The 25,267-nt window shown below is 40.4% G+C and overlaps 1 protein-coding gene across 1 annotated transcript; it reads right to left on the reverse strand.

Moving 5' to 3' along the window:
* Positions 1-4,658: 4,658 nt before the first annotated feature.
* On the reverse strand, positions 4,659-24,613 carry LOC124147652 (major facilitator superfamily domain-containing protein 9-like). The gene is made up of 6 exons (XM_046518333.2): positions 24,479-24,613; positions 19,088-19,175; positions 18,022-18,065; positions 12,076-12,205; positions 8,329-8,538; positions 4,659-5,532 (listed from the first exon to the last, which is right to left on the reverse strand). Exons 1-6 carry the CDS (start codon positions 24,539-24,541, stop codon positions 4,826-4,828), a joined length of 1,242 nt encoding a protein of 413 aa, XP_046374289.2. The 5' UTR covers positions 24,542-24,613; the 3' UTR covers positions 4,659-4,825.
* Between the last annotated feature and the right edge of the window lie 654 nt (positions 24,614-25,267).

Raw genomic sequence — 25,267 nt, forward strand, 5'->3', positions numbered from 1 at the left:
CCAAGAAGCACTATTAGTGTTTGTTGAAAGTTTACATACATGGGTTCTATGTACAGCAGATTGTAAGCTGTGTCTGTATATAGAAGACAACAAACAGGTTTGTGATACAATTGTGACATTGTACATTTCTGTTTAAGTTATTTGTGAAAAGTGTGAAGCTTATTTATTTTCATAATACAAACAATATGTAACTGGATGAGAAAAAAATTGTGTCATAATAAAGTTTTCCTTCATGGTTGCATATTTGTACATGGTTATAAGCATTGTTGGTCTACTGATGTCAATTGTGAAGAGTCTCCAAGCTAGATGTGATCAGTAATTTGTAGGTGCATATTGTGTTTTGATACAAAACCCAAATAACAATTATTAGCAGTATGGCATCTGCACATCACCATGTCGTAATGTTGGACACTCTCAAAGATATGTTATAATTAGGGCTGGCTATGGATATCGATCTTAGTGATCGATACTCATTTACTAAATATCCATCAATTATCGATAAATATTGAGAAAGTAACTTTGTGCAAATATGCTAAAAGCTCAGACAACACAACATATTTCACGTCACTGTTGAGTGGTGACACATTTATGCATGGTTTACTTTGTGGACATTTCAGATATAACAAAATCAGTTGCTTTCCGTCTTTTGCAATGGACATAACAAGTCTGCTTCGGTAAATTAAGACTTTACTTCATCACAATAGAATTATGTAAGATATTATTGATGACACAATTTACATATCGATAATCCGTAAAATTTCTGGGGGCACAGGTGGCCCAGTCGTCTAAGGCACCGCAATTCCCTGTGCAGAGTTGCGTCTCTTGGGCACGCCAGAAACCTATGATTGTGGGTTCAAATCCCGGTTCGCCCCGATTATGTTTCTAGGTTTGTCAGCACCATACCCGTGCTCGTGGGTTTCACCGTGCTCGTGGGTTAAGACCTGCATAACCTCAGGCTTTCCTCCCACATTAAGCTGACACGCCGCGATATAACTGGAAAACTGTTAAAAGTGGCGTTAAACCCAACTCACTCACTCACTTACTTAAAATTTCTCCACATCAAGGATAGTTCTGATTATCAATCTTTTTAGCCAGCCCTAGTTAATAGTCCAGTATTTATTGACTTATTGTTATAAGGTCCTCAGGTTTTTGCAATTATTTTTCATGACCATTATGTTAAGAAAAGAACTCCATCTCACATAAAGTGTGATATAATACTGATTGAAAAATGTGAAAACTTCAAATTATGTTCCTGCTGTGTGAAGTAAATTCACAGATTTTGGTGTCTGGTGTGCTCAATTCACGGCCACATAATCTTTCTCTGGGTTTGCCAGCACCAGATTCGCAGGTTTCACCAAAGTGGTATACTTCTTAGATCTGCATCACTTTGGGCTTTCCTCCCACATCAAGCTGACATGCAGATATAAGTGAAATACTGTTCGAAGCAGCAATAAATCAAACTCCCTCTCTCACACTTTGTGGACAATACAAAAAACTACAGTCAACCACTGAACTCCTGTTCCTCACAAGGGTACAACATGTGAAGACTTTTTCTGGTGCCAGTCGCTGTGATGTTGCTGATAGCAGCATAGAACCCAACTCCCTCACTCGCTCAACAGTGTTCCCTTTATATTCCATCAGTAGTTTATGCTGAAGTAGGATGACTGTTGCATTGTTGTAGGTAGATGTGATTTAAGCCTGGATGCTTGGAGGACACCAACTGCAGGGAGACATCGTTGTTTTCTTTGTAAACCGGCAGTCAACATTACTCAACATTTTTTATCATTTACTAAAAATAAATAAATGTTACATACACAGCATGTTTGTTATATTTTGCTTACAGACTGAAAAATACAACAAAATTAGAAATGTAACTACACCTGCTGTTTTAAGGGACTTGTCACTTATGACAGGGTAGGTCAGAGGCGTTTGACCCTCCCCATATACGTGGGATAATTTTGGTGCCCCTCCCCCAGACACTCATACTTTTTTGGGGGTGGTCGGTTAGCCTAGTGGTTAAAGTGTTCGCTCATCACGCCGAAGACTCGGGTTCAATTCCCAACATGGGTGCAATGTGTGAAGCCTATTTCTGGTGTCCCCCCGCTGTGATATTGCTGGAATATTGCTGAAAGCGGCGTAAAACCATACTCACTCACTCATACTTTTTTGTGACCCTCCCCTGATTCCCTCTGCCCCACCCACCCGTATAATAAATGACTGGTCCCTAAGTACCCACTGTTAGTCACATGAATAATGGGAAAAAGAAAACCCAACTGATATGTACAATAGTTTATTGCTGAAACTGCCAGAAAATCTAAAAATAATCTGACATGTACATGTAAACATCATTATATTGAACAAATTTTGGAATGGATACTCCTCATGATGACTGTCCGCTCCGTTTTACAGAGGAATTAAAACTCCCCTAAATACTGTGTTCAGGGCGCTTACCATGGAAATCAAGTGTACACTGATCCATTTCCCGGGGTAATAATGAAGGCCTTTGTGCATGCCTTAGGGTTTGTATCTGTTGCTTTATAAGTATGCACCTTCTTACATGACTCACCAGGACACACGTGGAGTCGGGTGAGCTCGTGGTTGAAGCATTCGCTTGTCATGATTCTCGACATGGATACAGCGTGTGAAGCCCATTTCTGGTGTCCCCAGCCGTCATATTGCTGGAATATTGCTAAGAGTGGCGTAAAACCATACTCACTCACTCACTCAATCATGTGGAGTCAACCCAAGTACCATATTTCTTCTATTTCAAGGGATATTTAGGATTTGACTTGATTACTTTTTTGCATTTATGCAGGAATAAAAGTAAAAAAACAGTTTGCATATGGTGTAAATCTGTGTAGTGTATTTACGAAAAGTGTACACACCGGGTTTTTTTGGTTTAATTATACATATATTGATATTCTTATGAATAAATACAGCAACAATAATAACTTCACAGTCTGCTTATTTAGTCATTAACACACAAAAAATAGACAATACAAAATCAGTGACCTAATTCAGCGCAATAACAACACAAGCCCCGCCCATTCTATTGTCAGACAATTAAGAAAGTCCATTTGTGGGTGTGGCCTATTTGTCTTTGTTTCCATAAATCAAAACACAAAAAGAATTGCTTGTTAGCCAATCAAATGCCAGGGAATCATTAGAATTTATTTAGATACTACACACACTTTGATAGGGATTCTGAGATATGTCATGAAACTAGGAGAGAGCTGCAGATTGAATTGTTAACTTATGATCAATTTACTTAAAATGAAGCTGCACTTGTTGAAGTTCCTTGGATGGGACCACCACCCTACCCCCCGATCCACCTATGCCATAGGTATGAGAGTATTCATACTATGTTTTTCAATGGGTACAATTCATGTACTAGAACCTATACTGTAAATCGTGAAATTAACGCGAGCGTGAATTAAATGCAGAAAATGCGAGTGGTCTTTGCTCGCATTAATAAACATCGCATTTATATCAACAATAAGACATTTTGGTTAGCAGAAATACCAACTTAGACATACGCTAAAAACAAACAACTATGTATTCCACATCACTGTTTATTGAGCAGCACTTGTAACAAGTATATAAACAATGTCATTCAAGCAGTAATTACATCCTGTGAATTGTCAGTGCTGGGGCCAAAGATTTAACTTGAGTGGGTTCAATTATTGTATTTCCTGTGAACTTCCTTGATGCCAGTTATCAGAATAAACACAAAAAGTATATGTTGTTCTTAGGAAAACACTATGTATTGTTTTAGCGGAAGTACTCTACTCAGCGCTAATAAGCGGTGCTATTTGGTGTGTGATTGGATTAAGGTCAGGTTGGATTAAGGTGAGGATTCTCCTGTATACCTGACAGAAGACATTTTCTTTACATATAGATTATAGATCCACTGATTCTTGTGTGTGTGTGTGTGTGTCGCATTCATATTGAGTCGCATTATTGGCTAGGGGTCAGTGGTCACATTCTTTTGGAGACGCATTAATTTCACGATTTACAGTATGTATCAGATGCCTGGCAACTATTATGGGTGATATGGTAACATTAGAGTGGAGTATATCATTTTAACATAGCAATATAACAAGTGAGTGAGCAAGTATGTATTACTTTTCAGTCATTTGCTTGAATAACTCATCCTGGGACACGACGGAATTACACCCTCCATTATCCAATACATTCTAATCCATTCGGTTTTGATAAACAGCGACCCATGAAGGTCCAGGGTAGAATAGGTCTTCAGCAACCCATGCTTACCGTAAAAGCTGACTATGCTTGTCATAAGAGGCGACAAACAGGATCGGATGGTCAGGCTCACTGACTTGGTTGATGAATGTCATCGTATCCAAATTGCGTGGATCGATGCTCATGATGTTTATCACTGGATTGTCTAGTCCAGACTCGATTATTTACAGACCGCCACCGTTAAACAACAAACAAACAAGACAGTAAAAGGCTGTCTTCAGTCTGATATGTAGAAGTAAAAAATAGCAGTAAAGAATACTGGTCCGATTCTGGGGTAGAATAGGTCTTCAGCAACCCATGCTTGCCGTAAATGGTGACTAGGCTTGTCGTAAAAGGCAACTAACGGGATTGGGTGGTCAGGCTCGCTGACTTGGTTGATTCATGTCATCGATCCCAATTGCGTGGATTGATGCTCATGACATTAATCACTGGATTGTCTGGTCCAGACTCAATTATTTACAGACCGCCGTCATATAGCTGGAATATTGCTGGGTGCGGCGTTAAACAACCAACCAACTAACCAACGAATACTGGTCCCTGAATTTCCTCTAAAACACGAGCATGGTTAAGACTGTTTCACTTTTTGTTTCTCGTCTCCCTGAGGTCTGAGAATTAGCAATATCAGCGATAAAGCTGCGGCACATGTCCCAATAAGTAGTGGTCCTCGTGGGCTTATCTCCATGGCAACACCACCAACAAAAGGCGCCAACATTCTTGCAATGGACATGAGGCTCTGACTGAACCCCATCAGGGCCCCTCTGTCCTCGTCTCGTCCTTTCTGAATTGTCAGCGCAGTTGCCGACACTCTCATGACGGACGTGACGATACTCAGTGGACACAACCACACTGCCATCCATGCTAAATTGGGTGAGGCTGTCAGGCTGAATAATGTCACTACTTGTAAGACTACCATGTGAAAATATAATTTACCATCATTATCGTAATATCTTGCTAATCTTCCTATAAAGAATCCACAAAGAGTAGACACAGCCCCACTGTAGGAGGTCAAATAGCCAATGATCCGTGGCGATGCATTGAACTCGCTCTGCGTCATGAGACTGAAACTGGATCGGAACAGGATGACTGAAAAGCCCCCCAGGAACTTGATGAGGAACAGGTCCCACAGGTGGCGCCAACTGATGGCTCGGAAGGATCGGAGCATCTCGTTTAGGTTGAAGGAGTATTCCCCGCTCTTTCGCGACACAGAGTCCTCTCGGGATGTTTCAGGATGTGCTGATTGTTTAGACACAGGCAGGAAGAACCACATGATAGCTGTAAAGCAATGATATACATGGCATTATCACACCTCCATGTCAGAATGATGTCCCGCCTTGGATGGAAACGAATTTCTCAGCGGGTGAATAAATCCCTTATACCCCGCCATAAGCAAGTCAGGCTGCACATGGATTTCTGAGAGGCAGAATAAATCCCTTATATCCCGCTTAAACGCTTTTTCCGAGACAATGAAAGTCACAAGACAAAACACAAGTTAACCTCAGCTCAATCGAAAACAGCTGTTGTCTATCAATTTTGAATTTGTTTTAATATTTTACAATGTCATAATAAAACATGTTGGTAAGATATCTTCACTGTAGCAGGATCACGAGGGGTACATGGGGTTTTATGTGTCCAGCGTTAGGGTTTTATGCCTCAAACTCATGGTATAAAACCTATGTACTCCTCGTGATCCTGATACAACTTATATTATTACCATTATGGAATTATGGCATCATAACCAGGAAAATTTGGCACTTTGAAAATCTGTTCTGAGGAAAACATGGCATCATAGACATGGGCTTAATAACCAAGGAGGACTAATGCAATGTTTTGGGTACAGTGATTTTAACCAACTGATCATCATTTAGTCTGCTTTTATGATGGAGGATGCCCGTGAAGCTCTGGGGTAGAGTAGGTGCTTGCTGTAAAAGGCGACTATGCTTGTTGTAAAAGGCGACTATGCCTGTAAGAGGCGACTAATGGGATTGGGTGGTCAGGCTTGCTGACTTGGTTGATGCATGTCATTGTATCCCAGTTGCGTGGTTCGGTGCTCATGATGTCAATCACTAGATTGTCGGGTGCAGACTTGATTATTTACAGACCGCCGTCATATAGCTGGAATATTGCTGAGTGCGGCGTTAAACAAAAAACTAACAAGCAAACATTATGACGGAGGAACTGTGGACTCGAGGAGGCTAAGATGCATTAACTACCAACTTTCTAAGTGCAGTAAACTCTGAATATAGAAGCATGCTAATGTTTAACATAATTCTATGAATTCTGATTAAAATACATTATTGTCATAAAATATACTGTGTTTTTAGCTGATGCAAAATATTTAGTTTGTATTAATTGTTCACATGGGAAAACGTGAAATGTAAGTAAAGACAATTTTCATACGCTAGTTTCACTTCATTCCACATGCACATCCTCAGTACAAAAAAAGAGGTGAATTCTGTATATTATTATTTCTGTGGGAGATATCCTTAAATAAAAATAATAACAACATAATATTTTAACCCAGATCACACGCCATGAGGACAATTAGATTGGGCTTAATCGTGAGTGAGTGAGTGAATTTGGTTTTACGCCGCTTTTAGCAATATTCCAGCAATATCACGGTGGGGGACACCAGAAATGGGTTTCACACATTATACCCATGTCGGGAATCGAACCCGGGTCTTCGGCGTGACGAGCGAACGCTTTAACCACTAGACTACCTGACCGCCCCTGGGCTTAATCGGATGGACTGGGATGTGAATGACAGAGTGTCCCATCCCCCACTGACCTACCCCATCACCCTGCTTCATTGATGTTTACTTAACGCCACACTATTCCAGCTATATGACGTCAGTCTGTAAATGATTGATACTGGACCAGAAAATTCAGTGATTGATATCATGAGCACACTGATCCTACCATTGAGGTACTATAACACACTATCAACGAAGTCACTGAACCTGACCACGTGATTCAGTCCGTCGTCTCTTACAACTAGTAGCCTGCAACCTCAGGGTATCGCGGTACTTGTCATGTACGCTGAACGGAGAGAAAGTTTACTTGGGGAACTGCGGGTTATATCGTTGGCCATTGATAGATTGGGGTAAGGCAATATTACAACAGATGCCAGAAATATGTATCAACGCATTAATAACTCCTTACTTACAGCAGACGGAACATTCCGAGGAAATTGAAATTGTTTACGAAGTGTGCACTTCCTGGTTACTGATTTGCATTAAGAGACAGCTGCTAAGAGGCGTGTCCCGCGTGAACTACCGGAAAACACAAATGCCGCAATAGGATGAATGCCGCGGTACCATGGGGTCTGAGTATATAGGTTGCTAGGGATCAATTGTACCCAATAATCCCCATGGTGAAGATCAGAAGAGAAACATTTGTCACTCACACTGGCACTGAAGCATAGGAAAAATCGTTACATGTTCAATCACTTCGTTATAATTCTTGCAAATACACTACTTCAACTACATCACAGCCGATAATCCTTTATATTGTATAATCCTAATATCTAGGGCTGGGATGAGTAACTCGGGTACTCGGGTCGATTATCTAAAACTCTATGGTTAAACTACAAGTCACTAATGTTCCCATTTCTGTCTGACTATACACGCATTCCTTCTAATTTTAAATGTTAAAATAAAGACAAAAGTTCAGTCAACTTCAGTGTATGCATGACCTGTCTCTAGATATCTTCAGCGGGTATCCGGGTAGGGTCGGGGAATAGGGTGATGGGTACCTGGGTAGTAAATTTGGACTCGTCCCAGCCCCACTGTCATCACACTTAAAAATCTTCAGTTTGTTTTGTTATATTTGTATGTTTGAAATAAACAGACAAAGAATCCAATTATTTTCAAATATGCAATCAACATTTCATAAAGTGTTTCAGAAAATATTGAGAAAAAAAGATGAATTTCCCCAAATAATCATGTCTGACATTTAATCAAAAATATCCCATGATTTCATCATCCACAGCATCTGGCCATTAATGAACCTATCTTGATGTTTCCTGCCTATTTGTGGCCAATGTACTAATACAGGGCAGCATCAACCCACCAGCATTCAGGAAGAAGGTCAGAGCTGCCAGTACTCCAACCACAGCGAAGCCTCCAGGCCATTCTGCAACATGGCCGCCAACCACTGGTCCCAGAATGAATCCGATGCTTGAGGCTGCATTAAACTGTCCAAAAACATGCGAACGCTTCTCCCTTGATGTTATGTCGGCCAGATATGACTTTGAGATGTTTTGACTGTGCTTAAATATCCCTGGAAATACCACAACATTTACGGTGAGGTGAAGAAATCGGGTTAATGTCAGATTCAATATTGTTGCACTTACATAGCGACGTGCATGCACATACGATAGTCTGGATCAATGCTGGTTTTATAGTGCCAAGCCCACTGAGGTACCATGCCAGTTTAACATGGATACCCCATTTGACAAAGTATACTGACTCAGAGACGACCAGTTCTTGTATTATCCCCCTTTTGAGTGCCAGGGGGGACGGGGGGGCAACGGGTAGCCCAGTCGTCTAATGCCCCACGCTGTGCAGAGTTGCGTCCCTTGGGCATGCCAGAAACCTATGACTGTGGTTTCGAATCCCGGTTCACCCCGATTATGTTTCTAGGTTTGTCAGCACCATACCTGTGCTCGTGGGTTTCACCGAAGTGGTTAACGTCTGAGGCCTGCATCACTTCTGGCTTTCCTCCCACATCAAGCTGACATGCCGTGATATAACTGGAATACTGTTAAAAGCGGCCTTAAACCCAACTCACTCACTCACTCACTCACTGAGTGCCAGGCAGGGCAACAACAAGTGCTACCTTTTAACGTCTTTTTGAATGACACAGCCAGGGGATCATACCACCAACATGCTCGCTGGGCATTGCTAGGGGTGAAACGATACAGCAAGGTCACTATATGATATATAGGTCGAGATACGATATGTATCGTAATACACAGTCATGTCAAGTCGTGCGGAAACTTCTTGAATATAAATATTTCAGAGCATGAAGTTAATGAATCGTTATGCATCTAACTGTTTCATTGGCATTCTAGAATTTGGTGAGAAATGCATGAAATCCAATAAACCAGAAGTTGTTTTTCAGAAAGTTGCATGTTTTCTTATCACCACGCGTCATTATCATCATTGTACAACAGCTCTTCCTCAAACACGCAAAATAATATATTTGAGCAAGTGTATCATCTTACAATAATGACAGCCATGGTTTAGTGATAGAGGGTCTGCCAAAGAGTGGAAGGTCCGGGATTCGATCCCCAGCTGCGTCATACGAAAAGAAGTTAAAAGATGGTACTTGTTGTTACCCAGTCAGGGGCTAAAAGAAGAACTGGTTGGCTCGGAGTCAGTATGCTGTTTCTGAGTAGGGTATGGTAAATTGTGGCATGGTATCTCAGTGGGCTAGCACTAAAACTCGGCATCAGTCCAGACTAGTACCAGCAGCCACACACACATGTGCATGCACGTCGCTATATAAGTGCAATAACCTTGGACGCATCACCTCACCTCATCTTACGATAAAATATGTTAACGTGGTTTGTATCATGGCTGCACCAGTGAATTGTTTCACTTAGACCTTGGAGCAAATTTAAGACATCTGAGGGTCATTAGACACACATGGTTGTCTCCCCTTACTCTCCTGCACGTAAGTACACAGACAACTGAGCCGTCAGTAATCATGTGAGAGTAGATCAACGCTGCTTTTCGCAATATTCCAGCCAAATGACACTTGGGGATACCAGGCGTGTACATGACACCCATGTGAGAATCAAACCCAGGTCTTCCATACGATGAGCAAACACATTGACCACTCAACCACCACCTTCCTAAGGCAAGGGAGTTAACTGACTATAAAAGTTGAGGTTCCATCCATGCCGAACTCGGCTGGAATTTTGGAGTGAAATCCCCGCTTTTTTAACTGCCATGCTAATTTTTTCGATTGTAGGATTTGCAAAACAAGTGCTGACAGATATTTTCCAAATCTTTTCATGTCTCAAGTAATTTGATAGGTCTTGTTTATCGATCAGATCATATTGACTGGGCACAGCCATTTTCTTTGAAGCTAATGCAAGTTATATGATAGGCAGAATCTGATTAGTCAATAGGAGGGACATACAAAGGACATAACTCATAATAGCCACTGGTGGCCCTTCAATCATGCCATGAAATTCCACCCTAGTTTGGCAAGGGTGGAAACTGGACTTATATGGTCAATAAACTCCCTTGCCCCAGGAAGATGCTCCACCACCCTCACTATGTTCCTCATTTCAGAATGATGGTATGGCATTCTGTTAATGCTGAACACAAACATATCCTGACATTCTCATGCATCAGAGACAATAGTATGAAATTCAAATAAAGACCTCCTGTACCACCTAAAATATCAAATCAGAGAACCAGATTATGCTAGCCAAAGGCATATTATTAGTTATTGCACAGAGTCCTGCATATACTGCTTGAGATCAACTGATAATATTGTTGCATTGTTTTTGTGTGTAATTGATTTCTATATCTGAAATATATCACTTAAATCTTCATAAAGTTCTCAAATACTTATTTGTTTGTCTCAATACTTGATACATATGTTTTGTCGATGACAATATCATTATATAAAAGAACATTAGAGTTGAATTCAATAAGGACAGAGCATTTTGTAAATGTAAACATACCGTATTCAACGTTATAAGCGCCCAGGGCGCTCTCAAAATTAGAAATAGGGGGCTCTTATTAGAATATTATTTTGGTAAAAAAAAAAAAACAGAGTTGAAAGATAGCCTGAAATGTTTATATACGACAGCTATATAATTCCAGGATTTAATTGCCCATAATTAAGGGTGCATATAACACACGAGTGCGTATTATACGCGAATAAATAAGTCTTTTGTACATTGATCAATCGGAAGGGGTGCTAATTGGGATTGTTCACTAGCCAATATATTAGCAAATATCGCCGTGGGCGCTTATTAGAGAGAGGCGCTTATTACGTCGAATACGGTATTTTGAATTTATTTTATTCAGAAAACATTCTACTTTGGCTCCCAATCTCTTAACATACATGAAGCCAGAATTCAGAATTGAGCATAGATCATCATTAAGAATCTTCACGGAGTCATAATGCTATATGTATACAGTGGACCGAAGTACCATTCTATGCAGGTTTGTTTCAGTAATCACCAATCAGCGTCCACCCGCTAGGAGTGGTGCCAATTACCTGACCTATCCGCTTACAACCGCATTGAAAGCAGAGCTAATCTTCGGGTGAAACACAACACGTGTGCCCTAGAGGTCTAACACCAGAGTTGCATTAGGAAGCATATATTCTATTTAGGGTTTGTTTTTTCATTTACAGATAAATATTGACATGCTCCAACTTTGTAATAAAGATAAAGAGAGAGAGAGAGAGAGAGCTTTGTAATAATTGACACAAAATTATGAGAGAATGAGAGAGAGAGAGAGAGAGAGAGAGAGAGAGAGAGAGAGAGAGCGAGCTTTGTAATAATTGACACAAAAATATGAGAGAATGAGAGAGAGAGAGAGAGAGAGAGAGAGAGAGAGACAGCGAGCTTTGTAATAATTAACAAAAAAATGAGAGACAGAGCAGCACAAAACCATACTCACTCTTCCGTCCAATACATGTAAACAATTAGTGCATGCGTGTGTGTGTGTTAGACACAGGCACCCCAGTCATCTAAGGCACCTCAATTTACTGTGCGGTGACCTTGGCTGTTCCAGATATACGCCATCACGAATCTGTCACCTCAACAGAGACCTGCTCCTGACCTACCTCCAGGTATCCTGCCCAGGACCATGATGAAGATGGAGGTTGAGAGTCCAATAATTCCATAGCCACATCCTGTGAGGACCAGAGTCACCAGCAGACTCACTCGTCTGCCCACCATGTCGCTCCACTTGCCCTTCACAAACAAACACGTCTCACATCACCTGGTCCCATCTTCCCATCTTCCCGAGGCAAGAGAGTTAACTGACTATAAAAGTCCTGTTTCCATCCTTGCCGAACTAGGCTGGTATTATGGAGTTACATTTTGGCTGGACTAACGAGTCTATGCATAGTCTAATCAAAATCGCGCACCGAAATCGAAAACCTGGATTGTTTACTGTCGTGCAAATTTCAGTCGATTGCAGGATTTGCAAAGCATGTGCACCGCCAACTTGTTGTCAGCTGATATTTTCCAAATCTTTTCATGTTTTTAATCAAGGTGCTCACGTGATTTCATGCACTTTGCGATGTAAGACCTCTTTTATAACAATATAGATCTTGATTATCGATCGGATCTTCCTGACTAGGCTCCACCATTTTGTGTGAAGCAAACGCAAGTGATACGAGAGGTGGAGTCTCATTGGTCCATAGGAGAGGCTGAGAAGGGACTTAACTGGTAATAGCCACTGGTGGCGCTACGATCGAGCCCAGTAATTCCAGCCTAGTTCGGCAAGGGTGGAAACTGGACTTGTAAAGTCAGTTAACTCCCGTGCCTCGGGAAGATGCCTGGTCCAGGAAGGTTGCAGAACAATTTCAAATCTGAATCATTCGGTCGCAATATTTTGGTTACAGGTAACATATATGTTAGCACTAGGGCTTGGATGGGTAACTCAGGTACTCGGGGCGGGTGGGTACTGAGTAGGACCCGGGTACCCACAGTACTACCCGGACCCACGGTTTTTCATGTGATATGTTTTTTAATGACAAAAAGTAGTGAAACTCTATTGTTTGATCGAGTTCCTTTTATACCACAACACACTGTATAGTTTCACTATAAGGTATCCCAATGTTTTTTTATTTTTCTGGTATTTCTTACATTTAGTCGGTTCACAAGCTTGATAAAACACACTTTCTCAGTTTTGGTTGAAAATGCAAAACCTCACTCGCAGTTATACATTTTCAACAAAACCTTTGCAGTCATGTTTTATCCTTAACTTATTACCTATTTTGTTGAACTGAGTGAGTGAGTGAGTTGGGTTTAACGCCGCTTTTAACAATATTCCAGTTATATCACGGCATGTTAGCTTAATGTGGGAGGAAAGCTTTCCAAATGTGTTTCAACATAGCGAACTAACACAAAGGAAGAGGCTCGCAGACTTGAAATCATTTTATATTTGTACACATTTTTGTGTGCATACGGCATGAATCTTAATATGTTCATTATGAATGAGAGAGCATCTATCATCATATATATCTGATATATCTGGGCAATAGTGTAGCCTTGTGGTTACAGCGTTTGCTTGTCACATCGAAGACCAGGGTTTGATTCCCCACATGGGTACAATGTGCGAAGCCAACTTCTGGTGTCCCACCCCGAGATATTGCTTGAATATTGCTAAGAGTAGCTCAAAACTATACTTTGTTGGGTTTACAGATTTTTTAGTTGAAAAAATAATATTAAAAAACACTCCAATTTCAAATATTTTTTTTTTATTTCCTCAAAATGTTAAGCAGGTAGAAAAACATGGAGTTGGGAGGAAAAGGCATTAGTCATAACCCATTGTGTTTGGAAGTTATTAGATACATTTTCTGCAGGTTTTAATTATAGTATTGAGTTCAAAAACATTTTACTTATTTCTGGTTTGTAGAATTAAAAAAAACTGCTCTTAATTATTATTTTTTCACAATTCAATTTTTGTGAGTTGGTGGATTTGTAAACCGAGTTATATAGAGTCCGGCCTGGCTATGGGACAGTATGGCAACCCATGTAATGTCTTTTAAGCCACACCACACAAAAAGCTACATACTAATGATGAAGCTACAGAGCTCTGATAACCCAGCCCAGAATATCCCCAAGGTCATCGTCAACATTGTGTCGTGAGTGTGGAGGAATATTAGATCCACAAACTCATTACCTCTAATGCACAGATGGTTTTAGATTCAGATTTCTTCTATAATGCTGTCAGTGTCTGACATTTCCAATGAAAGGGAATCAAGCTGTCTTATCTCGTCACAATTTGAGTCAAGCAAGTTAGCAGATCTACCACTCTGTGTGCTACTAACTTTGATTATGCCTGCTCATTACTGATAACAGAAAGTGTATGAGAATAACTTTACTCGTCTGTAGTTTGAGAAGCCAGTAGATTAAAGTAAATGAAATATGCAGGCGACTGTTTGCAGGGATGGGATCATAACTAAAGACAAAAATGATTCTTCAGAACTAACGACAGGGGGCAATGGAATTAGTTAACGAAAATAGATGTTCTTTTATCACTAAGATCAAGACAAATATTTGCTGTTTGAGACCAATCAAAGTAAATGTCATGTTGTCAATGCGGAGATTAGCCACACATGTGCCGATTGATGTACGACACACTGACGGCAGAAACCAATGTGACCTTCACCTCTTGAGCCCAAGGCATTGTGTACGAGAACTTCATTACCTAGGTGGTACGAGGAAATGTAAGCCGGGCAAACGTTCTACGCTAATACCTCGGAGTGGATGTATCAGTGAATCAGATCCTTTGTTTAATCAAGCTGCTTGTGAGACGACATTGAAACTTTGCATCTATCTAAGACTCAATCAGCGTAGTGGTATTATGTGGAGCTTGTATTATACAAGTAGATGAGCAATTTCATATGGGTTGTGGCTAGAAGACCCACAAGTGATGCCCCCATAAGCCTGACTACACACACTGCAAGCTGTACATATAACAGATCAATGGGGAAAAAACATGCGCTAATTAAAACCCGAAAAAGTTGGTTACAAAATCTCAGAATCGGATGACTTTGCAAGAAAGTGAGTCATCCCTCTGGTAATTCCTCTAATGTGGTAGATTATTTTCTCTCCTAATAGTTCAAGCTGGGTGACCTGTTTACACTGCTGAAATACTGGACTTATTTGTATAACGACTTTTTCAAGGAAGGAAATTTTCCGACTCGTCAGCAGAAATTCATGATCCCTAATTTTTTTGGTTGAGTATACATGTGATGATATCAGTGCAAACCATGTATACCAAATCTACAAGGATGAAATTTTATTCTAATGCATGTGAGTGAGTGAGTGAGTGAGTGAGTGAGTGAGTGAGTGAGTGAGTGAGTATGGTTTTACACCGCTTTTAGCAATATTCCAGCAATATCACGGCAGGGGCCACCAGAAATGGGCTTCACTCATTGTACCCATGTCGGGAATCGAACCCAGGTCTTCGGCGTGACGAGCGAACGCTTTAACCACAAGGCTACCAGACCGCCCCTCTAATGCATGTGTCCCCAAATCAATATTGCACGGGTGACAGCAGTTCAATACATGCATCGGCAAGGAAAGAACTTCCCATCCCTTCCCTGCAAAATAAGGTGAGGTGAGTTGTTATTTACGCTACTTTTAACAATATTTCAGCAATACCACAGCGGGGGACACCAGAAATGGGCTTCATACTTTGTACCAATGAGGGGAATCAAACCCGGGTCTTCAACATGATGAGTGAATGCTTCAACCACTAGGCCACCCCTCCCAACCCCTGCATAATGTTAATGCATAGGATTACTGAAATTATTTAAAGAAACATTTAAACCCTTGAATACCTTGAACAGAAGGCTGATATCTTTTGGGATATTTTTTATCTTCACTAAAAAAAAATTCCCCAAAAATATTCATTATCCTTAACTGTTTTTCATTTCACCCAATTGTTGACCAAATATTTTGTTTGGTCACACGTCAGTTTGTAAATTTTATAATCTCAGGGGTTTTTGGTTGGTCTGTAAACCAACTTATGAGGTAAAAATGCCATATTATTGTTTCTGTTTTTCCATAAGAACTTGCATTATCAGATCTTTCACCTTTTATTTTGACTTTTGAAAAATTGATTCTATGCTCACCGCCAAAAAAACCGCGAACCATAGGAACATAAAGAGGAGAATTTATGTTTAGAGTGAGTGAGTGGGTGAGCTTGGTCTTACGCCGCTTTTAGCAATATTCCAGCAATATCACGGCGGGGGCCACCAGAAATGGGCTTCACACATTGTACCTATGTCGGGATTCGAACCCGGGACTTCGGCGTGATGAGCAAACGCTTCAACCACTAGGCTACCCCAAGCCCCTGTATGTTTCAGGGATGTGAAATCTCCGCGGAAACGCGGAAAATCGCGTTTTTTAAAACAGTAGTCCTCGGAAAAAATCATCTTCCGCGGAAAAAAATATTAATGTTTTTTAAAAAACCACTCCGAAAAATATGATCGAAAACCGGACAATTGGCGCGGTCGGAGCTTTCACAGCATAGGTTTTCGGACATCATACGTTTTCTGTCACGAATACTTGCACTATAACGTGGGATGTGGCGTCACACAGAAATTGTAAATACTCAGAGTCAGCTGATGGCTTGTTTTTAAGATAAAGTTGTCTTTTAGCCTGTAAGTGAATGAGATGTTTTACAGTTGTTCATGTGATAAGCGAGAAATTTATGAATCGTCCAAAACCCCATGTCATGGGGATATATATTGTATTAATGTCTTATGTTTGCAATGGAGTTTTGTTTTTTTCATCAAAAGGTAAGTACAAGGTAAGTTTTTTTCAATATGCTTCAACATGGGGAAAGGGTCAGACATTGCACGCTTGTGACAGTTGTCCTTGTGTCTGGGGGATGGGGGTTGAAGTTTATGGCAGTATTGCTCCCAGACCTGGCGGGTAGCCAGGTGCGCGAAAGCTATGCCCGATTTTTTTAAAGTACTGATTTAACTTCAAAATTTTACTGCATCTGCCATCTTGTTTATTTCACTTATTGACTTTTGCCATTGACTTATTACATTTCTTGGTGTGAATGTTGTCCAAACTGTATGAAATTGCTTAAAATGCAATCAAATGTTTTAAAAATTTCTGGGGGGGGCATACCCCCAGACCCCCCTAGACTGTTCCTCTTTTTTCGGCAAAACCTGCTCACATCCCTGATGTTTAGAAGAGATGTGCCAGGGGGCGGTGGGGTAGCCTAGTGGTTAAAGAGTTCACTTGTCATGCAGAAGGCCCGGTTTTGATTCCCAACATGGGTACAGTGTGTGAAGCCCATTTCCTTTAATAATGCTGAATAGTGCTAAAAGCTGCGCAAAACCATACTCACTCACTCACTCAATGTGTACCACTTAAAGACAAAACAGACAATCAGTCAAGTGTCACCACAGCGTCTTCATTCTTATCACAATATGCTGCCCATAATTTCCAAACTTAACATGCTAATCCTGCACGAGACATGCATTCATGAGTGTCAGTTCACACAACATGGCATCATGTTCGATTGTGCATCGAACCAATCCAATATAACTTGAATATGAGTAATTCTTCATATATTAACCAGCATGTACAGCATTCACATTTTTGTTGTTGGTGAGTACAGATATTGGTATGCTGCTCATCATTCATAGTCCAGCTTGTCTATCATGTCGGTGTAAAGTGGGAAACAGAGAAGAAGCATGTATGGGTTATCATACAGCATTCAAAACCATCTCCCCATAACAGGAAATATGATTAAAGTGTGAGTGAGTGAGTTTGGTTTTACGCCGCTTTTAGCAATATTCCAGCAATATCACGGCAGGGAACACCAGAAATGGGCTTCACACATTGTACCCATGTCGGGCTTTGAACCCTGGTCCTCGGCGTGACGAGCGAACACTTTAACCACTAGGCTACCCGACCGCCCCTTATGATTAAAGTTGTCAATCCCCTACAGTTGAAAATCAAAGGTAGTTCACTCATTAAAATCATTAAATCAAACACAAGATAGGACAGAAGTAAAAACTGAGGCTCACCACGACTGGACTGGAGAAGAGCTGAAGGGCCCCGTATGTAGACCCTACAATGTAAGTGAGTGAGTGAGTGAGTTTGGTTTAACGCCGCTTTTAGCAATATTCCAGCAATATCAGGGTGGGGGGACACCAGAAATGGGCTTCACACATTGTACCCATGTCAGGATTCAAACCCGGGTCTTCAGCGTGACGAGCGAACGCTTTAACTACTAGGCTACCCGACCACCCCCTACAATGTAAACATGATGGCAATAATGAATTGTCCTAAAACATGGCCGAGGAACTGGGGACCTTTCTGCCAAAGCGGGACGGCGGGGTAGCCCAGTGCTTAGACCCGGGTTTGATTCCCCACATTGATACAGGTGTGAAGCCCATTTCTGGTGTCCCCTGCCATGATATTGCTGGAATATTGCTGAAGTGGCATAAAACCATATTTCTCGCCCAAGCGAACATCAACGGGATTTGTATAGGATAAAAGATGTATATCAACCATCATGGGAAAGATTGATTGTTCTTTTGCTAATATTGTCTTTGTGGAAATAAACCCGTGAAGATCCAGGGTAGAATAGGTCTTCAGCAACCCATGCTTGCTGTAAAGAGACCATGCTTGTCTTAAAAGGTGACTAACGGGAACGGGTGGTCAGGTTCACTGACTTGATTGATGCATGTCATCGTATCCCAATTGCGTGGATCTATGCTCATGAGATCAATCACTGGCCTGTGCAGTCCAGATTCAATAATTTACAGACCGACGTCATATACCGGTAGTTGGAATATTGCTGAGTGTGGCGTTAAACAACAAACAAACTTTGTGGTACTAAAATCCTATTGGCTGACTATTATTTCAAATTAATATTCATAATCATGATAACAGAAAACTAGCAAACAATTACAACATGGTTCAAGTGATTTATCAAAAACTTAAGATTGAGAATCTCACCTGATCGAGTGTCTTTTGACATCAAATACATCCACACAAGTCGATAAAAGTTGAAAAAAGGTTTGCCTAGGTTCAGGATCAGCACCTTATCCATGTACTGGACACAACATGAGTTGACTCTCAACTTACCAAGAATCCCGGCCACGGTGGTGGAGGCGCCAAGGCTGCGGGCATGGGGCAGGATGAGAGGCATGATCATGCTGACACCGAACAGGTCCTGGAACACGGCAAATGACTGCACGATCAGATCACTCAAAGTGAACAGTTCCGAAACAAATCATTCGAAAACTCTGTTGCTGTGTGCCTGACTTCTGATATTGTGGCACAAAACATCCTAAATGTGAACAATAACATTCCCTATACCTAGCGTACAATGCTGTGTGTAGATCATGGTTGTCTTTTCTTATTCTGATGGTGACCTTGCCCTTTGTGTGACACTGTTACTGATAAGCAGGCAGTCTGGAGTTGGTTGTTCTTCAGTATAGGGTTGAACAGTTAACAAGAACGTGTTTGTGGAGCACTCTGATTTCATTCTTCCAAAATGGTATGGACAGTGTTATATGGTAGAGTATTTTATTGTTGAACAATGATTATAACTGTGTTATATTGTTCCTATTCAGATTCGGTAGACGCTCATTGCATTGTATTTGGACAGTGATAAGTCGTCAGGAATGTAGTACTATTTAATGTCTTCAGGAAGTTACTATATTTAGATGCTTGTTTGGTGTGAAAACGTCTCGTATACCGTGGACGGTGATTGTGTTATAGAAACATCTGGAATGTTCTAGTGCCGCTAGACTGGTGAGGACACTGTGTAGAAATTTCCAGTTGCTAGTTAGGCTGTATATATGGGGACAAGAGAGTGCTTAGTCATTTCTCTCCCATTTCGTCTCTCACACATTTCATCACATTAAGACCAGCTTTCATGTGCGGATCACTCATCACCAATGAATCCCTGCCTAGGCCTGTCTCGGAAGCTTGGCCACTGTCGGGTGAATATATTATCATCACTGATTTTTGTTATCACCACTGTATTCTTGTATTTAATACTGACCACTGCCATCATATTATATACTGTCATTGAATATTGTACTACCACTCTATTGTTTACTGACATTGTAATTGTTGTGCAGTAATTTGTATTGATTTGTAAATTTAGTTAAATTTTGTAATACATTTGTTCATAGTATACCACTTGTTGGTTGTTTGTTGGTTGTTTGTTGGTTGTTTGTTGGTTTCACACTTTTCAAGTTCTTTTACATACAGATTTCTGGGTTACCATATTTTTTCAATTTGGGAACAGACACGTAACAACCCAGGATATTAATTCAGCTGACAGATCAAAGATAACCGATCCCTGCTGGCATCCTGGTGCTGCTAGTAACCGACTGTTGCTCCGAGATTCAAAGTGTGACACTGTTTGACTTCTTAAGTTTTCTTACAGCTGTCTTGTATACTGACAACAATGTGCCTGAACTACCCTAAGTTGAAGCCATTCTTAAATAAAGATCTTCAGCACACAATAGCAGGAGCATGTTGTTAATGTGTATGTATAGAAATGTCAACAATGCCCATATTAGGGCATGTGTCAATATTCATACACAATCGGACTTACAACCGGTTTCAGTTTGGTCTGTTAATGAATGAAAGCTGTTATGTATTTAAGTGTAAATACATAATTACCGGTAATGTGGATAATAAACATAATACCACACTCTTTCTCACATTTATTCCTAAAATATTATTATTAGGTGATAAATACAGAATACTACACTCATTCTCGTTAGATACCATTTTTACGAAACGTAAACGCTTTTACTCGGTCACATACCATAGCATCTTCCCGAGGCAAGAGAGTTAACTGACTTTAAAAGTCCAGTTTCCACCCTTGCTGAACTAGGCTCAGAAAACAAATCAGCACACCAACTTATAGAATAGAAGGCCTAAGTTTCACGGAGCAGAAATGGAGCAAACATTTGTGTCATTTCACAGTTTTATCATGTGTCAGTTTCTCACTGATGCATGAGTGAGGGCAAATGTGAACCTAACTAGGATGCTCACGACAGGCCTGCTGTCCAGATTATACACGAGTGAGTGAGTGAGTGAGTGAGTGAGTTGGGTTTAACGCATGCCACCCATTGAGGATTGGATTCCTATCTAAAAAGGGGGCTGCGGGTGGCCCAGTCATCTAAGATGCCACAATTTGCCGTGCAGAGTTGTCTCCCTCGGCTTGCCCAAAACCTATGACTGTGGGTTTGAATCCCGATTTGACTTGATTATGTTTCAAGATATGTCAGCACAATACCCTTAACCCTGAGTTTCACAAGGTGGTTTCACAAGGTGGTTTCACAAGGTGGTTAACGTCCAAGACTTCCATCACTTTGGTCTTTTCTCCCACTTCAAGCGGACTGACATAAGTAGAAGACTGTTCACAGCAGCGTTGTACCCAACTCACTTGCTTACTCGCTCCTTTTTGAAGAACACCGAGTTCCTGTCGGCTTCCATCACCATTTCGGATTCACGAACAGAAACAAGCCTGTTTCAAGTCATTTGACCGTTACAAATTCTGGACAATCGTGAGTGCACTGACATTAATTCTAGGCCTTCCTTCATGTACTTATAGTAAAATACAATGCATTGATAAGTCACTGATCCTGTCTGGTCATTTATGATTTCACAAATTAGTTCTGTACAAACCGATTTCTGGGTTAACCTGTGCGTTTCATTTTGGAAATCCCCTCTTGACAATTTGTATATCCAAACTATTTATCAACTATTGTGTCATATCTGAAATTGAAGGAACTGTATCATAGCAAAGGAAAGCATTGATTCCATTAACACTAAAATCTATGGAAAGGACTTCAGAAATCTTCAGACCAGTAAACTCAAAAGTTCTTGGAAGAGACTGTATAAGAATTAAAACTCTTCAGACCAGTAAACTTAAAAGTTCTTGGAAGAGACTGTATAAAATTAAAACTCTTCAGACCAGTAGACTCAAAAGTTCTTGGAAGAGACTGTATAAAAATTAAAACTTTTCTGACCAGTAGACTCAAAAGTTCTTGGAAGAGACTGTATAAAATTAAAACTCTTCAGACCAGTAGACTCAAAAGTTCTTGGAAGAGACTGTATAAGAATTAAAACTCTTCAGACCAGTAGACTCAAAAGTTCTTGGAAGAGACTGTAAAAGAATTAAACTCACCAATTCTGCTAATGGAATATATGGTTGAGATGCTTTTCAAAACTTCAATGGAAAGTTACTTTTGAGGTGTTCTTATTTTGGTATTTCAAGAATCAAGATTATTATTGTATTTCAGGCCATACCACCCATATTAAAAAATAATTGCAATCATCTAACCTGTTACAGGTCACCTGTCACTACGCTGGACTATAAACTTTGTCTTTTTATCTCTCCATGTACAGTTTTGTCATGCTGTAGTTTGTTTGTTTGTTTGTTGTTTAACGCCGCTCTCAGCAATATTCTAGCTATATGACGGCGGTCTGTAAATGATCAAATCTGGACCAACCAATCAAGTGAATGACATCATGCACAACGATCCACGCAAATTGGCTGCGATGACATGCATCAACCAAGTCAGTGAGCATGACCACCCTCATCCTGTTAGTTGCCTTTTAGAGCAAGCATGGGTTGGGATTCTACCCCGGATTTTTACGTGTCAGGTAAAATATATAGGTCAAAGAGCAAGTAAAGTAAAAAATATGATTTGCGATTTTGTTGCGAATATCAATTTTCCTACATACATTTAGTCAATTTTTGAGAGAGAAAAATTAATAAAATTTGTAGAAAGTATTTAGATGACCAAATGAAAGTTCTGAAATCACACGCTCCGTAATCGGCCTCCAAAACAAACCTATTTGGGAGTGTGCCCTTAAGCTGCTACCGCAGCAATGGTGAGAACTCTTTTCATTGGCTGATGTTTGCCACGTTTATCTATCTTGTGATTCTTAGCTGTTATACATATGATATTTCTGTTAATCCTACAAATAAAACAACATTTCATACTTTGTTGAATGTGTGAAACAATCCTTGATTTTGACATTGTGAATAATTAAAATAACAATTCATTTATGATTAACATCCTGTTTGGGAAATAAAACACCTTGGCACTATTCCACACAATAAATGCCTGTCAGGCATTTATTCCCTGACTAAAAAACTGAAAGCATCTTTAGTGTTGTCACTGAGGTGACATAAGTTGTGGACAACAATCAAATGGATGAACAGAGGAAATGTATTAAAAAATCTGAGGTAGAAGGAGGCAGACTGGGCATCAGTCTGATCGTCATGATTATTGAGATTGCGCAGTATGTCAAACGCCGGGAACCCATTTAACCCCCAGTAAGGGGAATCCCCGCAGTGGCAGAATTTTTAGTGTGGGGGACAATTTTGTCTGTCAATTTTTTATCGTCTGTTTTACGTTATTACTGTTTTTCAAATATAATTTGGGTCAAGCATTTGTAAGTAAGTATGCCCTACAGTATTGAAATGTGCAAAGTTGCTTTTACTGGCCCTTTAACAAACAGGTGACTGAACGTTTCTCTTACATCGTTATATAAGGGGCAGGTGAACATAACATGATTCTCCTTTCCAGGAACAGAGCATTCTGTACAAGCAGCCTCAGCATCATAGGACTAACATGCACCTCTACACATACTGGTTTTTCAAACACGTTTCGCTACTTCTTTTATGGCAGTTGTATGGTCCAATCAGTGGGGTTTAAGGCTGCTTTGAACAGTATTTCTATTATTGTATGCTGATTCAGCTTAAAGGAGGACTATGTTCAGGGATCCTCCTCAAAGCTGAATCAGCATAAAATAATAGAAATATTGTTCAAAGTAGCCTAAAACCCCACTATGTTCAGGGGGACCTGTGAAGATCCGAGGTAGAATAGGTCTTCAACAACCCATGCTTGCCGTAAAAGGCAACTATGCTTGTCATAAGAGGCAACTAATGGAATCGGGTGGTCAGGCTCGCTGACTTGGTTGATGCATGTCACTGTATCCAAATTGTGTGGATAGATGCTCATAATGTCAATCACTGAATTGTCTGGTTTAGATTTGATTATTTACAGACTGTCGGCATATAGCTTGACATGAAATGAATCAAACAAGTGGACAAGTCTGACTTCATCCTATCCCGTAAGTCGCCTCTCACGACAAGCATGTGTTACGAATTTTAACCCGGATCTTTACGGGAGCATGAAGGGAGTCTGTGATCTTCACTTGAGTAGAAACGTTCACTGTTAGTTTGTGTAAATATAGAAAATGACGAAGTATGTAACATATTTCTTGTTTCGTGTCATACGGACATCCGCATTGCTGATGATCTGACAATCAAGTCCAATATTGTCCGACAGAGGCATGATACCTGGTGTACCGTTTCACTCTGTTTCATAACAATCTTTGTGGACCCAGCGCGTGGTGTTTAATTCAAGTGTTGCTCCTGTCGGAACCATGGGTTCACTAATATTAATATGAGTCGTTCGACATGGACTACATTACCAAGAAGCCACTAAAGTTGACAAGGACAGCGGGTTCCATGATTCTGGAAGTAAATCGCCCCATGTCACAGCTTGTACGTTGCAGCAATGTGATGTTTCACTTTGCTGACCGCGAGGCAGTTTCATGCGGAAGTGGTTGCCTGCTAAAACAAGGGAGATAACTCGTGTCGGCTTGCTTTACTTGACCGCGTTGAAGATGTTGGCGCGGTTAGAGCAACCCTCCTTAGAAGTTGCAATATTCATCACGCCTTTGTGAGAGATGTAATTAGAAGTCTGCTAGAAATGCTTCAGTATCAGTATCACATGTGCATAGTCTTATGCCATTTAAACTCACTATTTCTAAAACGATATATAGCAACAAAACTACATGTATTACAGTAAGAATGTCGGTCGACTGTCGATACCATCATATTCAAAATAGCGATTCAAGCCCCGTTAGTTTAGATAGATAGATAGATAGATAGATAGATAGATAGGTGGGTGGGTGGGTGGATGGATGGATGGATGGATGGATGGATAGATAGATAGATGGATAGATAGATAGATAGATGACAAGCATTGAGACAAATCATTATATACTTGAGAAAAATGTTAAGCACCTCTTACAACATATTTTCATACAGAATACCATTCTTAAAAATCGTATTCTGTATCAATTATATTCTGGTGAAACACATTGTTTATGTTTATAAAAAGACATATACTCATACTCGTAATGAAATACCGAGACCAAAAGCGATTATCTGATGTCTGATCATGTTTTCGAACTGTTCCGTGGCAAAACGTATTT

This window comes from Haliotis rufescens, unplaced genomic scaffold (assembly GCF_023055435.1).
Source record: "Haliotis rufescens isolate VD_foot unplaced genomic scaffold, xgHalRufe1.0.p SCAF_32, whole genome shotgun sequence".
Taxonomy (NCBI): domain Eukaryota; kingdom Metazoa; phylum Mollusca; class Gastropoda; order Lepetellida; family Haliotidae; genus Haliotis; species Haliotis rufescens.

What these genes read in the sequence shown, in the direction of transcription:
- LOC124147652 (XM_046518333.2), bottom strand. Translation starts at nt 24,541, where the DNA reads ATGGGGCGATTTACTTCCAGAATCATGGAACCCGCTGTCCTTGTCAAC. An exon ending in CACCGTGGCCGGGATTCTTG is followed by an intron (nt 18,066 to 19,087) that starts GTAAGTTGAGAG and finishes CTTACATTGTAG; the next exon opens with GGTCTACATACGGGGCCCTT. An exon ending in CCTGGGCAGGATACCTGGAG is followed by an intron (nt 8,539 to 12,075) that starts GTAGGTCAGGAG and finishes TGGTATTTCCAG; the next exon opens with GGATATTTAAGCACAGTCAA.